Genomic DNA, 19026 nt, shown 5'->3' on the forward strand with positions numbered 1-19026 from the left:
TTCTCCCTTAGGCCAATGTAAATGAGTTTGTTTCTTCATAAAACAGATTTGGAGAAATGTAGCATTGCATCACTTGCTCACCAATGGATTCTCTGCGGTGAATGGGTGCCGTCAGAATGAGAGTCCAAACAGCTGATAAAAACATCACAAGTAATCTACATGACTAAAAACAAAAAATCCATCAAGACATTTTAAATTCAAACCATTTCTTCAAACAAATTCTCAATTGAAAAGTCTAAATCTGGATAGAAATATGCACATATCAAACACCATATACTGTACAAGTGATAACAGGTCAGGGCAACAGGGGACTTTTCACTGGAGGAAGCATTTTTATGGGTTATGGACATTTTTTTGCTATGAACACACTTTTCATTTAATAAGACATTAATTGATGCACTGGAGTGGTGTTGATATTTGAGATGTTTTTATTAATTGTTTGGACTCTCATTCTGACGGCACCCATTCACTGCAGAGGATCCACTGGTGAGCAAGTGATATAATGCTAAATTTCTCCAAATCTGTTCTGATCTTGAATGCTCTCAGGGTGAGTATTTTTACCCAATTGAAAGTTTTGGCTGAACTTACTTTAATACATTTTCTGTATTCTACTCATGTACTGTGAATTGTTTGTTTTTATGTTGTTAATAGTTTTTAGTAGTGACAACAAAATGATGGATAGTATGCCTGTCAATGGACTTCCTGTTGATTTTTGAGGAGATTTCTGAGTTGACTGCGTTGTAAGAGACATTTCACTTTCACCACATTACAGCTGTGGTTAAAAACATATAAACCTCTATTATAGACCTGCGACATCATTAAACTCCACCTCAGATCTACCGCATTGCTTCTGATATTAACTTACCCACAAGTAGACATGTTCAAGTTACAGAAAATAACAGGACACCTGCACAAATGTATACATAACTTGCAAAAATAATGTAAAAATTTAGGAAGTCTGTTCCAGCTATCTTATAAACTACACTTATTTGGATTTTACACATTTGGCCTTGCAGGATTGCAAACCTCAGTTTGGTCTTTTCTATAAAATGCATGCCCCTTTATGCTTTTTATTAAATTTTGAAAAAGTATCGAGCAGATGTTGGTCTTTACTTAAACAGAAGCATTTTAGTATCTGTACTTTTCTGTATCTGTATTTACAATAAAGTATTTTTATTGATTAAATAATGCAATACCAAGAACATTTAGAGACATATTAAAAAAAGGACATTTAAATATATTGCAACAATGCATAAATGTCTGTATTATAGCTCAATTAAGTGTTTTTAAGATGCACTTTTTTGTGCATTAGTTTATTTCACACAAAAAATGGACAGTGTTCATTAATCAACGTTCATGAATATAAATGTACCCAAATGGGTAGTCCCTTTGCCAGATGTTATGTTAAAAAACTAGAGAAAGAAAATAGAAAAACAATAACGTCTATAACCCAAATTTTACAGTAAATGAAACACTATTGTTTTTGAAGTTTACTCTTTATTGGGAGTTTATAACTAAATGGTGATTGAGTTGTTTAGTCAAAACGTTGAAATTGCTGCCGATTCTTTTTTTCGCTTTCAAGTCCAACTTGGTTTCTATGAAGGTAAAGAGTATTTACTCCCTCTCACAAAGCAGAACAATAAATGCCTTTTTGTTTTATTGATGACCTGCTGTGAACTTTAAAACAATAAGCGCACTTTTACTACATGAACAGAATGAGGTCAGTCTAAGCACAATTCGCCCTGGTTTTTCATAAGAATGTAATCTGATCCATTACAGGACCTCACACTTACACTTTAAAAACAGATACCATAAAAGAGATCTTATAGATATGTAAGGTCTTTTAATATTTCCTCTTGTCAGTGGGTCTAGCTGATGGTGAGGTTTTATTAGACAGCTGTAGCTCATATACTGAACTGTACAGCCTTGTAATGGATGTTTCCAATGAGCTTGTAAGTGGAGGTCTGTAGTCGAGAATATAAGAGGGCAAATATAGCCCTGACATAACTCTCCTTTGTGAGTTGAGTGAATTGAGGCTGTTACTGTACTCTGTACGCTTGTACCAGAGCGGTCTCAAGAAGAGGTGTCATTTTGTGGGATGAAATCAGTTTTATGGTAATGACTCTTAAGTAGTGCAAATGCTTACCATGTGTGAAGAATACTTTTGTAATGTGATACAATAACACTTTTTTTAAGCATCTCTTCTATCTGAAGCAATGTCAGTTGTCTGGCCGACCGAGGGGATTTTTCGCCGCTGTTAAGTATGGAATGTTATCTTTGTACTTTTATAATTTCTGCATCAAAGGCTGGATTTCATCAGTCTAAGTAGTTGGTTCACATTGTTTCCTTACTAGGGAATTATTATGACAAACCCACAAAGATTCTGAGGTTTGGACGCATCGATTTGCTGAAGGAAAACGTTTTACTTTGGCATTGTGTTATTGTACCTTTTTTTTATTATGGTTTGCCAGAAACATGTTCTTCTGCGAATGCATGATTGCAAAATGCAAACTTACCACCATATACGGATCACTCCACCCCAGTGGACTGTGCATGTCAAATCTAGTTGATTTGATTCTTTGGTTCATGTTTTTCAGAACTGAGTGTTGGACTAATTACCACAATTTAGGTCTGAATCCAAGCAGGCCAGGCTTTCAGGGATACGTACAGTAAGTGCAGCTGATTGTATGATTGCAACAAATGCAACAGTAACATTTATTCTGCATTCAGAAATTAAACATTGGCTTTGATTGCTAGTTGTGCTTCATCACCCTATTTTTATCTGCATATATTATTTTTTTATTAAATTCCTGATTTTAAATTAACCAACAAGTGGCAAATCAACATAAAATGTATCTATTTTTTTAAAAATCTCCTTATCAAATATTGAAATGTATTATTACTGCAAAATTATTCATATGATGTAAACTACTATTCAAACATTCGGGATTGATAAGATTTTAAAAAATAATTTTATGCTCACCAAGGCTGCATTTATTTGATCAAAAAAGAAATATTATTGCAATTTAAAAGAGCTGTTTACTATTTCAATCTATTTTAATAAATTCCTATGGCAGAGCTCAATTTTCAGCATAATCTCCCATGATCCTTTAGAGATCATTCTGATATGCTGATTTGCTGCTCAAGAAACATTTCTTATTATTAATGTTGAAAACAGTTGCATAATGTTTTTGTGGAAACTGCTGCATTTTTTTCTGTATTCTTTACGAATAGAAAGTTCAAAAGAACGGAATTGATTTAAAATAGAAATTTGTTTGAATTTCTATTTTTTTGAACATTATGAATGTCTTTACTTTCATTTTTGATACATTTAATGCCTCATTCCTGAATAACCATATTAGGCTACTTTCCTTCAAAACCTTTATAGAGTTTGAAAACGTCTCTTGCCTTTAAATGGTTTCATGCTCTCGGCAGCCAGTAATTCCCCACACCATGCACTTTCCAAGTTCGTCCTCTTCTGTAGTGAATTTAACAGTCTGGGTCGTGTTTTTGTTCACCTTGCATAGTTTTGTTTGTGGTTTTCGAGGATGTCACGCTATTCTACCAGTGGCAGATGCACACGGCCTTTGATGTCAACAACAAAAGACATGTTTTAAAGTTGATAAGCCGGTTTATTTTGTCATCCTGTCTCTGCACGACCCACTAGTTTAGAACGGCGGCTCTAGTGTGTTGTTTCTGATCACAAGAGCTAATGATCAAAGCCGCTCATCCCATTAGAAATAATAATTGGAGCAGGAGAGCACGACGCACAGACATTGTAACTAGGACACAGTCATGCTGTTATGCTTCGTAACTTTTCATTGAACAGTGCAAAATAGGCCTCGTGTTAAATCTTTTTATAGATTCTTTTGACAAGCAAGAAGCGTGATTACAAGCCAAAGGCTTTTTTGGAATATGATCTTCCGACAGTTGGCTTTTATTAGTTTAACTGTAACCACAGAAAGTAAATTGTCACTTATTTTTAATCAGTTTTGCTGGACTTCTCCAGTCATCTGCTGTTATTGGCGAGCTCGCTGTATGCCACTGTCAGTATGGTGACTTGTTCTCCCGCTCTCTATTTATTATTTCCAAATTCCCAACCTTCGGAACACTGTTACAATCAGAAAGCATTACCTCATGGCACCCAGAGCCACCGTCACAGACACAATTTAATAAAAACAATCTGCTGCCTTTTGGCTGTGACTCGTTTTGCCCTCCACGCTCTCCTCCGTTACGTCCCTCAGGGCCAGCGACCATTATTTCATTACTTTTAACAGAAAAACCACAAACTCCATCGTTTCATGATTCCAAAAGAGTTGTTTAACAGGAATAAGCCTGCAGATGGTTTAAATGACGTAGTTCTAAGAAAAGTAAAAAAAAAAAAGGAGAGGAAAGCGGAAGTCTCTTGAGAATTTTGGGTAATGGCTGGCCATATGACATTGCTTATTAAAGCTAAAGATTTCAGAATTAAGGGTTATTCCAATTTCTTTTCATTTTTTACTAGGTTTGAACTCTGGGTTTGGCTGTTATCTGGTAAGTGCAAATGCTGAGAACATCTGTGATTAATAAGACACAAGACTTTATAGGATTGTCATTTTTGCATACAAGCAGTTTTTTCCCCCACATAACGCAACAGCACAGTTTTTTCAATGACTTTGTTCTGCAAGTATTTGCGCCATTTATTTTCCCCACAGGAACGTTTTTAAATTGTTACAAGCCATAAAACAAACCACCCACCCATATATGAGAATTGCAATATTTTTATGTGATTGATCTTGATATTTTAAAATAATGTGGCTTTTGCAGAAGCATATATCCACTTCAGCACAGGATCTTGAAAGGTTCGTGATGGGACTTAATCTGAACACGAGTATGAACATATGTAGGATTTCATGCCTAGCATCTCTGATTATTTCATAATTTATGCATTTAATTAAGGATTAACTTATTAAAATGGTAACTATAGTTGCTTAAATAGACATCTACAGCAATTGTTTCTGAACCATATAAGCTAATATGGTATTTCTCTCTTTTTTATATCCCATATTTATTTATTTTATATCCAATTTTGAAATTATGGCTACTATGGTACATTTTTGTAGGGGTCGTGTCAAAACTATAACAACCAATATCATGCATTTTTATGTTTGACAGATTCATTTGGACATCTTGGAATTTTTTTTAGGTCAAAGATTGCCTCCAGAACAAGGAATCACTCCACTCTGTACAAACAGAAAATCATACGCTCTGCTAAACTAAGACTGAATGAGTTGAACACTTCCTGTTCTTCCAAATAAACAGAGGGGGTGAATTGTACGCAGAGTTCTGGGAACTTACTCTTCAGATATTGGCGAGCGCGAGCATAATGTGGAAGCCATATGACAGCTCCGTTCAAATGTCTTGCACATGTATTCAACATTGGATGTGAATTGAACTATTGTGCAAGAGCTCACCGAACGTATAGTCACACAATACATTTTGTACAATACTATTTATGTAGATATGTTAATGGAGAATCAGTTCAAAAATACATCCATTAAGTTTCTTATCAAAATTACTTTAATAGTAGCAATAAATATGTTCACCCTCACCATTATTAGAAGATTAAAGCTACATAAAATTTATTAGATAGAAATAAAAATCAGCTAAGTCTCCTTGTCTTGAAGACAACAGCCTAATATTGAAAAAATAAAGGTTGAATGTAGTCCATATATGCACTTCAGATCAAATAATTAGGACATACAAGATCAGAAAAAGGCATTTTGACTTCCAGCGTGTTTGCATTGTTTTTTGGAAATCTTCTTTCTTCATTTACAGTCGAAAGGGAATCTGAATGTATATCTGTATCTCCCATATAAGCTGAAGAATTGCAGATATAATGACTGTTTTCAAACAGGTTTCTCGAACACTCCTGCCTCCCGTTGGTCGGTCCAACAGATAGTCCCGCCCCAAATTCACACAAATTGGTTGTACACTGGTAATTATTTGAAGTACTTGTAACTGTAACTTGTAAATGTAACTGTTTATCTTGATGGAATGTTGGCAAATATACTTTCTACAGAACATTCAGGTTTTGAATAGATATCCATGTAGCATTCTTCTGGAGTTCATCTGAAACAACGCTCCAAATTGTTGATATACTATATGATAAAAGGTGGAAATTTCTTAGATAAAAAAAGTGTCATATTTCAGAGCATTTGCAGCAAGCGTTTTGTTATAGCACCAAAGAGAACAGTCCTCCTCCAGTCTATCAGGTAATAATAATATCCCGTAATAAATGGGTCAGAATTTGATCAGAGAACGTGAATGGCACGTCATATTCTAGAAAAGATAAATATTCCAGCACCATGCATTTAGAACAGACAGCAGAATCAACGAAGAGTGCAGTGCATTAGCAGAGCTTATCTTAGGTCCTGTTGAATGATCACTGTAGGAACTGTATCGTGGCTCCACCCCAACCCTTGTGCTGCATTGCACCATTGGTGTCTGAAAGGACGTTGGCCTTTTTGCAGGTCGATCCGGGCTGGATCCATCTGTGGGCCTTTCCCCATTGAACAACAGGGGGCACCCTTTATGATCCACCCCCATCTTAAACAGCTCGTACTCTTTGTGCGGAAGTCGTATCCCCAATGCGTCGCATCCGTCCGTCCAGGTTATGTCTTGCTCGATGCCTGTCTCCCACCCACCTGGCTGCCCACATCTTCCATTTTGGGTTGAATTCAATTCCCGCAGCAGTGCTTGGTCATACACGATCACTTTTGCTCGTGTCACCTTAAAGACGAGCTCGGTGGCCCCACGTACCTTAGTGGACTGTCCCACTTTAACATAATGACCTGATGCCAATAGTGTAAAGCTGGGCTGGCGGCACATTGGGTCGGAGTAATGTTGGTAGGTCCCCTCCCAAGTGCGTTGCTTCTCGTTGAAAACAAAAAGGCGAGTGAGGAAGAGGATGGCTGGATGGGACTCGCAGCGTTGACTCACCCAGTTTCCATTTAGGTCCAGAGGGATGGAAGAGGATGGAGGAAGGATGGGTGGATGCTGTTCAGAGGCTCGGTATACCAGGGCGCACACTGGGCATGGGTGGATGTGGTGCTGAGAGTAAAAACAAGGAATTTTTTTATTTTAGGGTTGGCGTCAGTTCTATTTATTTATTTTAGTTTTTTTTTTTTTTTCTTGGAAGAAATTAATACTTCTATTCAGCAAGGGAGCATTAAACTGATCAAAAGTGACAGAAAAGACATTTAAACTGTTGCAAAAAAATTTCAAATAAATGCTGATCTTTTGAACTTTCTATTAATCTAAAAATCCTGGAAAAATGGTTTCCAAAAAAAAATAAAAAATTTATCTAATTTTTATTTTTTCCCCCCACTATACAGAACTTATTGTGGATTGGAAAGGTTCCACACTCTTAAAAACAAAGGTTCTTTATTGGCATCTATGGTTCCATGGGGAGGTTCAAAAGGACAAAAGGTTCTTTATAGTGGGAAAAAAGCTTCTTTAGATTATTAAAATGTTCTTTACACTAAACATTTTTTTTTTAACTGTTCACTAAAAGGTTCTTTGGGGAACTAAAAATGGTTGTTCTATGGCATCATTGTGAAAATCTCCTTTTGGAACCTTTATTTTTAAGAGTGCATGGTTGATAAAGGTTATTTTAGGAACCCAGAATGGTTTTTGAGAATGGTGGGGGTCTCCAATCCAGTTCCTGGAGATCTACTTTCCCACAAAGTTCAACTCCAACCCTGATAAAACCCAACTGAACCGACTAAGATCTTCAGCTCTCAATAATTAAAGACAGGTGTGTTTGATCAGGGTTGGAACTGAACGCTTGGATTGGGCACCCATGTTTTATGGCATTGCTGCGAAATCACCATTTTAGAACCTTTATGTTTAAAAGTGTAGTCATTGAATCTGGTCAGCATTTTATCTTAGCAGTCCTAATCAGTTTTTAAGCAAAAAAATAATAATAATTGTAGTCTTTACTCTCACCATAGCATTCTGCAGAGGCTCCTGGTAACCAATCGGTCTGTGGTGCACCCTTTCGTTCCAGTCTGTGTGTACATCCCCTAAGAAGAGCTCCTGAGCTGGCCTGCTGTGCGGATGGTGATGGGTCTCCACCCGCAGCAACTCCAGTTCCATCATGGAGAACCCAAGAGCACCCAGGCAGTCTTTCTCTGCTTTGGCGTTGAAGAGTTCATAGAAGCGATGGGGCACCAGGTGTCCTCTAGATTTGAGCCCTAGGCAGGAAGAGGGCAGGCGAGTAGAGAGATGATGAACGGCCTTCTGGCTGTGAATGACCATTCCTACTTTATGGAGGTGGTGCTCTGCTTCAGTGGCTCCATGGGTGATCCACGAGGCCTGGTGTAGCTGCAGTTTACCCCTGATTACAAGAGAGTAGGTTGGGATGTGGCACTCACTGTCAGAGTAAAAGTGCTGGAGGGCCCTGAAGAGACGTGTGGGGCTTTGGTAAAACGTGTAGGATCGAGTGAGGAATTCTGGGCCGGGTCGCACTTCACATCTGAGAAGAAAAGAACAATGTTTAAAGTCAAAAAGTTAGTTAATATGGCAGTTGCAAACCATTTTAATTCCATAATGTGATGCATTTTCAAGTGAAGGATATTCAGTGAGACAAAATGACTGAACTACTTTAAATGATGCTTGGCTTGTTGCTTCACAGGCTTCAGTTTCAGAGTAGGTTTCTCAACACTGATAATATGCACTGACAAATCATTCACAATAAGACCAAGATTTTGCATTGAAACGTAAATTGGATCAAATCTGCATTCATGTTGACTTTAAAAGTAGAAAAGTGTGTCTCTTACCTGCTTGACACCCAGTGGCCCTCTAGTTTGGGTGGTATGGTGGCTGTGATTCTTGCTTCGTTCTGTAGATGGCGTAGCTGAGTCTGGCACTGTGGCTCCCAAAACAGTCTCGTGCTGAGGTTGGCATGGGGTACGAGTGGGGCGGTGGGCACTTCCCACAGCTTACTGCCCCTCACACACAAAACTGAGGAGAGACAGGGAAATTACCAGTCTGTATGTATGTTAATGCCTCAATGTACTGTAAACTTAGTTTATATGAAACTGTGATTTAGGTTTTGACCTAATCATGCTTAAAATAATTAACCCAAAAATCACCCTCAGATCGTCCTTAAATGTAGATGAGTTACTTCATCTGAGCAGAAATGTAGCATTATCACTTGCCTTACCAAGGGGTCCTCTGTAGTGAATGGGTGCCATCAGAATGAGATAACATCAAAATAATCCATAATAATGGACTTCACTCCATCAGTAGAAACAAATCCATCATTAAGGCGCTTTTAACTTCAAACTGTCGCTTCCTGCCAAAATATGAGTTCATAACTGTTAATAATGCTTCTTCCAGTGAAAAAGTCCATCCTGTTGTCCTCGCACATCAAAATTCACCGACATGTCTCTCCTAATTCAGATAAGATGACTTATTGACTGGAAAATGCAATATTATCCTAGAAAAACAACGGTTTGAAAAATGCCTTGATGGATTTGTTTCTTACAAACACACAGGTTTTCACTTCACGACATTAATTGATGGACTAGATTCGTGTGCATCATTGTGATGTTTTTATCAGCTGTTTGGACTCTCATTCTGACGGCACCCATTTACTGCAGGGGATCCATTGATGAGCAAGTGATATAATGCTATATTTCTCCAAATCTGTTCCAATAAAGAAGCAAACTCATCAACATCTTGCATGGCCTGACGGTGACTATAGTTTAAGCAAATTTTCATTTTTGGGTGAACTATATCATTAAATTATAGGCATTTTTATTAAAAAAAAAATTTTAAATCCTAAAAAGTTTCTATATGTTAATGTTTTTAATCAAATTATTTCCTTAAAGTGTAGTTGAAGGTCCTAAGTTTTAAGCAAGTCCCAATTAACTGTTTATGTGGATTGTTGTTGCTTGTAAGAGTTGCCAATATATTAAATCCAAAGGGCTTCATTGAAATCATTCCAGAAGGTCTAAGTTTGCAATAATGTGTCTCTTTTCATGACTCTGTCACCACATCTCCGAATAAATTAAACCTTTAAAAACCTCAGACACTTCAAAAAGCTTTGGTACCTCCAGCAATGAAAAAAAAAAAAACTCCAAGAGGAGCATTTTCACTTCATGGTCTTTTACGGTCCATAAACAGGATTTTGCAGAACTGGAAGTGGTTGAAGGATTTTGCATTTCTGTAATTTTCCGTGTAATGAAATGAGATGAGGTCTATTAGAGCCATATATAGATCCCAATCCTGCTCTGACCACGATTTGTGGTGAGGGACGGAGGCCAGAGGTTTGGCATGTCACTTCAATCAGACACCATCTTCAAGGGAATGGGAAGGGATATGTGGCACTGGCCAATGAAAACAACAATTTTTGACAATTTTTTTAAACAGACAGAAAAGCAAACATGGTTCGAGCTCATGAGGAGTGAGATTTGTCAACATGGCATTGGGCATCTTTGTTTGATCTGTAAATCTCCTTGCCGTTGGCCTCACCACAGAGCTGTCCTTGAGTAAGAACATTATAGATATATAGAACTTTGGGAAGTTGCATGCTGAGAAGTGCTTCACTATACATGAGCACATAACTTGAGCTCTTCTATCAAACTTGCTCCAAAGAGAAGGGTGCGAAGGAGAGGAACAACTCGATTTGGGACTTAATTTACTCTTGTGGCAAATGTCAAATAACTATTCCAAATACAAACAGGCTGAATAACATTTCTAAGTCACATTTCACCCTGAAATTGAAAGAAAATGAAGCCTATTTTAGGACAATTAAGATTATTGCATCTTGATTTTGATAACAATTGCAGAAATACTTTAATGATAAATTAGAGGTGTGAGGTTTTTAATTTAATTTCAATTACAAATACTTTAAAAAAAAAATTATAAATCATTTCAGTATGCACTACCATTAAGTTTGGGGACATAACATTTTTAAAATGTTTTCGAAAGAAGTCTCTTACGCTCACCACAATTTTTGCAGGAACCATGATATGTTTTTAAAGGATTTTTTTAAAATGAATAATGCTATAGAACACCATTTATTCAAAATAGAAATGTTTATATTATAAATGCCTTTACTGTCACTTTTAAGTAATTTAATTTATCCTTGCTGAGTAAAAGTAATATTTAAGTATTATTTATATTATAGTATTATGCTAAAAAAACACTTTTGAATGGTAGGGTTATGTATCTTTGCTCTCTGTTCTTTTGATTTGAGGTAAAAAAATATATATTGCCATGTTTTAATTAATAGTTTTTTAATCAGTTCGATGGAACTTATAATCAGATAAAACTTCTCTCAGGGAAGCACTAAATGTTTTATTCACATTTGTTAACTGTAGCCCTAAAATTTCTCTGATTGCATAATTACAGAGCATTTATTGAGCATGTCAGGCTGGGTCTAGTTGTTTGCCCTAAAGAAGGAAATTATTTCCTCATGCTGTTTGGGAGGGATCCGGGATCTGCTTTTTAAAGCCCCCCCCCCCATATGAAGCCAATGTGAAAGCAGACTTGTTGCTCATGATCACAATAAAGTAATAATACTAGATAGAGTTAGCATGTGCATTTCAGCCGCCTGTTTACAGTTGCTTTGATGGTTCAGCAGCCTTTAATCAAGCTGAGGTTCTCTTGTATGTTTTTTTATTCAGTGCAGGCCTGTTTTATGTTACTATCTGCATGTGGATCACTTGGACATAGGCCTACACTTAAGAGTAGAAATAGCTTCTGGGCTTTTCACACTTGAAATTGTAAACAGGGGTAATTTTCAGCCTATAGTTTACTATGGGTAGTCAGATTTTAACTTACATTGTAAGTTTCTAAAATATTATTTGGGCTCATGAATATTTAATGAGGCAGGCGCTCTTCGGTTTATGATTGGTTGCCTGTTGCAAACCTCTGGAGCAGCGCTTCATAAACTTGGGTTGAAAGCTGCTTTTATAACCATTTCAAAATTAAAAGTGCTCAACCTGGCTGTAAACGCGACGTTTACACGTTTTAAAAGCCTATGATCGCTGATAGTAATTTTCGTATTGCGTTGCGCTAACGTCGCTAATGTCGAAAAAATGACCCATTCGTGAAAATGACTGCCTTTGAATCACTTTTCACGGTGAGTTATCGATTATAAGTGTGTGTGTGTGTGTGTGTGAGACGCCCCTTTAATTGGTTAATAGAAGCGCTGTGGGTTATAATAAAGACTATTGAATACCAAAGACACGTCATCACTCGTATTGTTTTGAATGGGGAAAAATGCAACGCTTAATATGGCCGCTCAAACGCAGGAAGCCCCGCCTTCTGAATGAAAGAACCAATCGCTAATCAGTAAAGTCAGCGCGTCACTGCACCTGCAGTTAGAAGTCCCGGTTGCTATAGAAACAGTCAGCGCTCTGAGACGCGCGCTCAGCTGAGCTTGCCTGAGAAATAAGCTTTTTATAACGCTATTTGAGCAAAAGAAACAACATTTATGACACAGCTGTTGTCCGATTTTATTGGTGATTTCAAATATGAAATTTAATCGTAAGCTTAGTGAACAGTTTTGGAGAAGTTAATGTTTCCTATACAAAGTGATAGCAGCTGCACTTGGATTGCGTTTCAAAGATGGCCGCCGAGTGACAGGACTTCTGGTTATAAAATGTAATATGACTAGCTCTCATTGTAGACATGGTGTAAATTCTGTGAGAATTACACGTCGTGATCCTGTCTCTCTCTCTGTTTCTCTTATCTTTCTATCTCCCATATAAATGTCCCAGAAGCGCTGGTGCGTGAAGAGAAGCGGCAGTGCATGATATTGAGCAGCAGAGGGCGCTGTGGTAGAATGCGTGTGGTCTCCTTGCTTACAGGCAATTCCCTTTAGTGTGAGCCAAAGTAAACTACCTGTCCTAATATTCCAACCATGCAACACCCCCAGGCACACTCACACTGGAGACATTGATTTATAGAAGAAGTGAGGCTAGCAAAAGTACCTCCGTCGGTTTCATGTATTTGTTTTTATTTGTCATTTCAATTTGGACAGCTTCTCTCTCACCCCTAATGCGTCATTACTGAAGAGTGTTCCTCTCCACCACTACAGTATTCCTCCGGACATTTGCCATTGCCTATTTAATATAATGTGAATTAAAATGAAACACGTTCAGTTTTGATCACTCAAGGACACCTAAAGTCTAAAATATTGAACAGACTGCACATGGCCTCATTTTCAGTCGTGTCAGACCAGTGTTATTTTAATATTAGTCATATACTTACATATTCTTTTCAGTTTTCATTTTAAATTTCATCATTTCTAAACCTTATTTTAAAATTTTCTGTTTTCGTTTTAATTAGTTTTAGTATGTATTTTTTTTGTGGTAATTTTTAATTTATTTTTTCAAGTTTTAATAGTGTTTTATTTATTTAGGCTAGTACTTCAGCTTAATCAAAATGAAAATGAAAAGTTATATAAATCACTTAAGTGAAAATGCGTCTGTTTTGCATTATTTTTAATACTAATAATTTCACATTTTTATTGTATTTTAGTCACGTTTATAGTATTTTGCTTTAATGTGCACTCAACCTGGAAATGGATCACAATGTTAAAACATTTCTTCATTTTACATCATAACTTTATTTTACATTCTCAAAATCCTAAACCTTCATTATTTTCATGTTTAAAAAAAAAATAAATGTTTAGGCTTTTGGATCATGCTGTATATATCATGGTATATGAATATGGTAATGATTCAGAACCAATGCATATATCAAAGCACCATAGTATCACCATCTGATACCATCATCACTGTACTACAGTATTGCCACATGCATGAAATGGCCCCTTTTCAGTGTTTAACTGCCTTTGTGCCGCTCGTCCGACTCTCTCTCCCACCGGCCCCTGCTTTGATAACTGCTCCCTGATGAAAAAACTCCCATTTACACCTCATTTACTTTGGATAGAGCTCAGATTCCTCGCTTCCTCTCCCTCTGTCACAATCTTTTTGTCTGATGAAATACAGTTACAGAAAGGTAAAGTTTCATATAGAGAGTCAAGTCAGCATGTGTGTGCATGCATATAAGCGCTAGGGGCAACAAAGGTGTGTGAACCCTTATGTTCATGTGCATATGTTTATGAAAAGAGTAGGAGAATATGTTTGTCTGTTGATACGTGCAAGTGAATGTGAATACGATTTGTGTAGAGAGCAGTTATATCTCCATATGCGTAAGAAATGGTGGGTGTATGTGTGCTTTTTTCCCCAGAATTCTTCTCATCACTCAACGTCCTTACAATTCTAGGGTTAACTCAACATTGCTGATAGTGACTAAACAGCAGAACTCCTGAGTAACTTATTCCTATTTTTTTTTTAGTTCTGTTAGGTTTTTGGATCTAATGCAATATCTTGCTAGCCTAATCAAAAACAACAAGTATTTGGTTATTAATTGAGTGTTAAGGCAAATTATGGCACGAATACAGTTAACTTTATGAAATTGTGTTACACTAACTTTAACTTCAGTAAGTGTCATGCCAAATTCCACCCTAATAAAAACTGCAATATTTCAGTGATATTTAATAATTTCATCTAATATCTCTTTGGCATGTATGAAAGTCTCTTATGCTTGCAAAGGCTTCAGTTATTTGATCAAAAATACAGTAAAACAGTGATATTTATATTATTACAATTTAAAATAACTCTTTTCTATTTTGAATATATTTTTAAAATGTAATTTATTCCTGTGATGCAAAGCTGAATTTTCAGCATGATTACTCCAGTCTTCAGTGTCACATGATCTTTTAGTAATATGTATAATAATTGTAATATGCTGATTTGCTGCTCAAGAAACACTTTTTATTATTATCAATGTTGACCGCAGTTGCGTTGCTTAAGATTTCTGTGGAAACATGATATAATTTTGTCAGGATTTTTTATAAATAAGCTTGAAAAAAATTGAAATAGAAGTCCTTTATTTGAGATAGAAGTCATTTGTAACATTATAAATATCTTTACTGTTACTTTGATCAATTTAAAGCATCCCTGCTATATAAACGTGTTAATTTCTTACTTTTATAAATTAAGAATTTATAAATTTGTAACTTATAAATGTATCTAAATTAAATTCTTCAAACTTTTAAATAGTATTGTATTTTATACATAACATGTATATGGGATATGTTATATCAAAATGAGGAATTTTTTTTTTTTTTTTAATTCACCAACATTAGTCAACCATATGCAGTAATACAACCTGTTGCTGAACACATACCAAATCAGTTAACGAGATAGTAACTTATGTGATCTTATGCTCCTATAGCTGATGACTTTGAAGTGTTGTGCATCAGTCAAAGTCTCTCTGACAAGCACTGGGCCTCCTTTAATCTATAAAGGGCTGACAGCCTTTCTCTCATGTCGTCTGCTTATGAATATTACTCATGCATCTCAAAGCAGACATATTTTTTAAAACGGTGGAATGAGATGAACAGACGATGCCAAACAGCTGGAAAAATTATGTTGGCAATTCCTTGTAATACTGGAAAGCCTTCATGCTTTTTTTTTAATCATTGCTTAAAACTTCTTGTAACTTCTTGTAAAATCACCTTGTGTTAAATAATTTTCCACTTTAAATCAAAGTAAACAAAGTGTAACAGCCAACTACAATACAGCGTTGCATTTAGCATCTGTTTTGGCAGATTACTCAAGCCCATGGGCATGATATTAATCATTTTCACAGATTTAATTCTGCTGTTTGATGAAAGAAGCTCATGTTTTGTAAGAAAAGAGAAAGGCACATAAATGCACACACTGACCTCTGAGGTCATGGGTAACTGCCATGAGTCATTGGGGGGCGGGTGTAATTGCGCCAGTCTTTCCCTTTCTGTCATTCTGTAGGCGGCCTGATAGTGAGAACAGAAGCCTATTGCTTTCTTCATCACCCTAACCATCCCTGACTGAAAGGAATGGGACCGTAGAAGAAAAACAGCCACTAAATGGCATATGAACAGAAGGGGTCGTTAATGGCGCTGGCCTGTTACTCTAATCATTATTTTAATGGTGGCATTAGTTCCACGGCTGTGATCTGCTTTCACAGGAAACAATGACCTCCTCTACACCCCTGCTAACTTTAAAAGAGCCTGGAACAAAAATGGGGGTCCGGGCCCCATGTAGGAGACTGACAGGTGAAAAGAGCGGTGCATGGGGAAAGGTGAGAGTAATCTCACAGTGTCGAGCCAAGCTCTTTGCTATTTATATTTAAAGCTCTTTCAGCTTCACCTGACTAACTTACAGTTATTTTCCTGGAGAACAAGCCAAATTTCTGTTACTTGTGCACTCTTAAAAATGAAAGTTATAACCTTATGCCATTGGAGAACCTTTTAAAGTTCCTGAACCGACATTTATTCTTTATTTCTTTAGAAAACCATCTGTGTGGTGCTTTAGAGAAGCCAGAAACTGACACGCTGATCTGAAGAACCTATTAATGTAACATCAAGAACTTTTTTCAAGTCAAAACAACTTTCTAGATCATACATATAGCGAAAAGACAGTAGTTGACAAGAAGGTGCTGCAAAAACTTTTTTTTTAAGAATATGGGCTTCAAAAGTGTGAAATCAAACAATTTCAATTTATATTTTGATTATATCATTTGCATGCAAATCAGAAGCATTTTTTAGCCCACTGAGTGTTTTACACATGCACATATGTCCCACCAACATCAGCTTAAGTATTCTGAAAGAGTGTAAGTGTGAGTTGCATGTGTTTCTTTTAACAATTTCAGGACAAGTTTAATTTTGTCATTGGTTTTATTAAGGTTAATTATAGCTGGAATTTTCTCTAAAACTTCAACTGAACTTTTCTCTGAGTGCTGTTTGTCATCCTTTAGATCTTAATTACTCTTATGAAATCTAGACCAAAAAAAAAAAAAAAATGCTGTAAAACTTTGATACACTAGAAAATGCTCAGACATGTCGGTCTCCAAAACGAAGGTGTTTTGCTTGGCAGCTCTCACACATTAACAATAAGCCATTCTTAAGCTATCTTATACATAAGATTATCATAGTTCATATTTGTGATTATTTTACATTAATACCATAAGACATCAGATTCATTCAATTGTGCCATAAAAGTTAATCGTATGTTTCTGATTTATAGTGATTGATTTGCTTGGTTGCATCTGATAAATGCAGATCTAGGCTGTACTAATATGATCAAAATTAAGGTTCTTCAAGTTTAGCAAAGAACACGTTTCTTACTTTTTTGGCTGTATTGAGTTGCTATATGGTGATTTTAATTTAATGAAGTTAATGCAGTTGCATTTTAGGTTGTTCAGATAAGCATATTTGGTTTCTTCACAAAAGTGGTTCCCAGTCCCGGTTCTGAAAAACTGCACATTTTGGATATCTCGCTTATTTAACTCACCCGATTCATATCTTCAGCTTATTAGTAGAGGCTCCAAGACCTGAATTGGGTGTGTCAGATAAGGGAGACCAGGACCAGGATTAAGAACCATGCTTTAAAGCACCAGTTTGTTTTAGAGGATAAAAAGCAACATTGCATGAATCCAAACGCTTTTTTTTTGTGGCGTCACAATATAAAAACATTTTATGATTCAAATGTATCAGGCGTATGATCATGCGTTTTCATGATTTTTTTTAATTAAAATATTTGAAATAGCATCTTGAAATGCTTCATTTAGAATGACAGATGGAAAGAGTATAAAAGACAAGTTAACTAACCTTGCATGAGAAAAACCATCCAAGTTGAATTCAACAGGTGAATAAGTCTTTCCTCAGCCATGATCAGGTACTTACAGTCTCCAAATCACTTTACAATAAATGTAGGGTTAAAAAGAAAAAGCTTTGGAAATGCTCCTCTACTGGATGTTCACGTCAATGAGAGCGTGTCAGATGAGAGATTACCAGTTATGCAGATCAATTTAATCCACTTAATCCAAGTTTCATCTTCAAATGTGAAGTTTTCCATTCATGGTAGAACTCATTGACTGAGTTTGCAAGATCTCCTTTCTTAATGGTGCTTGAAAGTCCGTCCCTTGTTGATTCTGTGCTCTCTCTGGTGATGATAAACCTGTGTGGTGCTTGTAAGAGTCTGTCTTTGGGTTACTCAGTTGAGAGGAGCTAGAGAGCGGAGCGAGAGTCTGAGAGGGAGGGAGAGAGAGAGAGAGAGAGAAAAGAGGAGGGAACTTGTAACCTCCAAGCATTAACCCTCTGGGGAGCACTCAGGGTTAGGTGCAAAAGGGCACAATCAAAGCCAGCAAGTTGAGAAACCTGCTCGCAACATTAGATTAAACATAAATGTGTTAATCAAACACACACACCTATATATAAACACAGTTTGACAGATGCAAAGTAATCAGAAGGTTTCCTGCATTAACTTTGAAATGCTTTAAATCTTTTCTCCCTTTACCTCATATACACATATAATATGGGCATAGTAGGTGTTAAAAAGCAATGGCACAGTGCCATCTGAGAAAAAAGTTGAGGTATATTGAAATTATAACTTGACTCTGCCAGCTGCTATGATTTTGAAATGCAATACAGTAGAGATAACACAGTGAAAGTACAGTTCAACAAAATAAATCTGTTACTATATATGTGACCCTAGATACCGGTAAACATTACCAGCTATAAATAATATTTACTATAATGATATATTAAATGGATTTAATGCATGTGAGGTAAAATATTAGTACACGTTTAGTCAGACATTAATGGTGTTTAATGTGTTGGTGAGAGTGTCATGAAACTGGCACTTTGTACTTCGATGCTGCCGCCAATGCATTGAAGTGTTTATGACCTGAGTGATTTGGATTCTGTGTTATGTTCATTAGGTCAAGTTGAAGAGTTAATTTATATGCTTGGATTTAGAATGCATAGAAATTGGATGGATTAGAGTGGGGTTTTTGTGCTAGGTAAGGTAAATTAAATGTGTAGTCCATTAAACACAAAATCTTTTTGCATATGGACTGCGGTGTGAACTCATTAACTCTGAATCTGAATTCTTGTTAAGCCCTCTGTGATATCAT

At 36.4% G+C, this 19026-nt stretch overlaps 1 protein-coding gene across 1 annotated transcript; it reads right to left on the bottom strand.

Moving 5' to 3' along the window:
* Positions 1-5480: 5480 nt before the first annotated feature.
* Positions 5481-18106, bottom strand: LOC306879077 (protein APCDD1-like). The gene is made up of 4 exons (XM_079431782.1): positions 17720-18106; positions 8823-9006; positions 7990-8518; positions 5481-7092 (listed from the first exon to the last, which is right to left on the bottom strand). Exons 1-4 carry the CDS (start codon positions 17778-17780, stop codon positions 6322-6324), a joined length of 1545 nt encoding a protein of 514 aa, XP_079287908.1. The 5' UTR covers positions 17781-18106; the 3' UTR covers positions 5481-6321.
* Between the last annotated feature and the right edge of the window lie 920 nt (positions 18107-19026).

This window comes from Barbus barbus (genome assembly GCF_936440315.1).
Source record: "Barbus barbus genome assembly, chromosome: 13".
Lineage (NCBI taxonomy): Eukaryota > Metazoa > Chordata > Actinopteri > Cypriniformes > Cyprinidae > Barbus > Barbus barbus.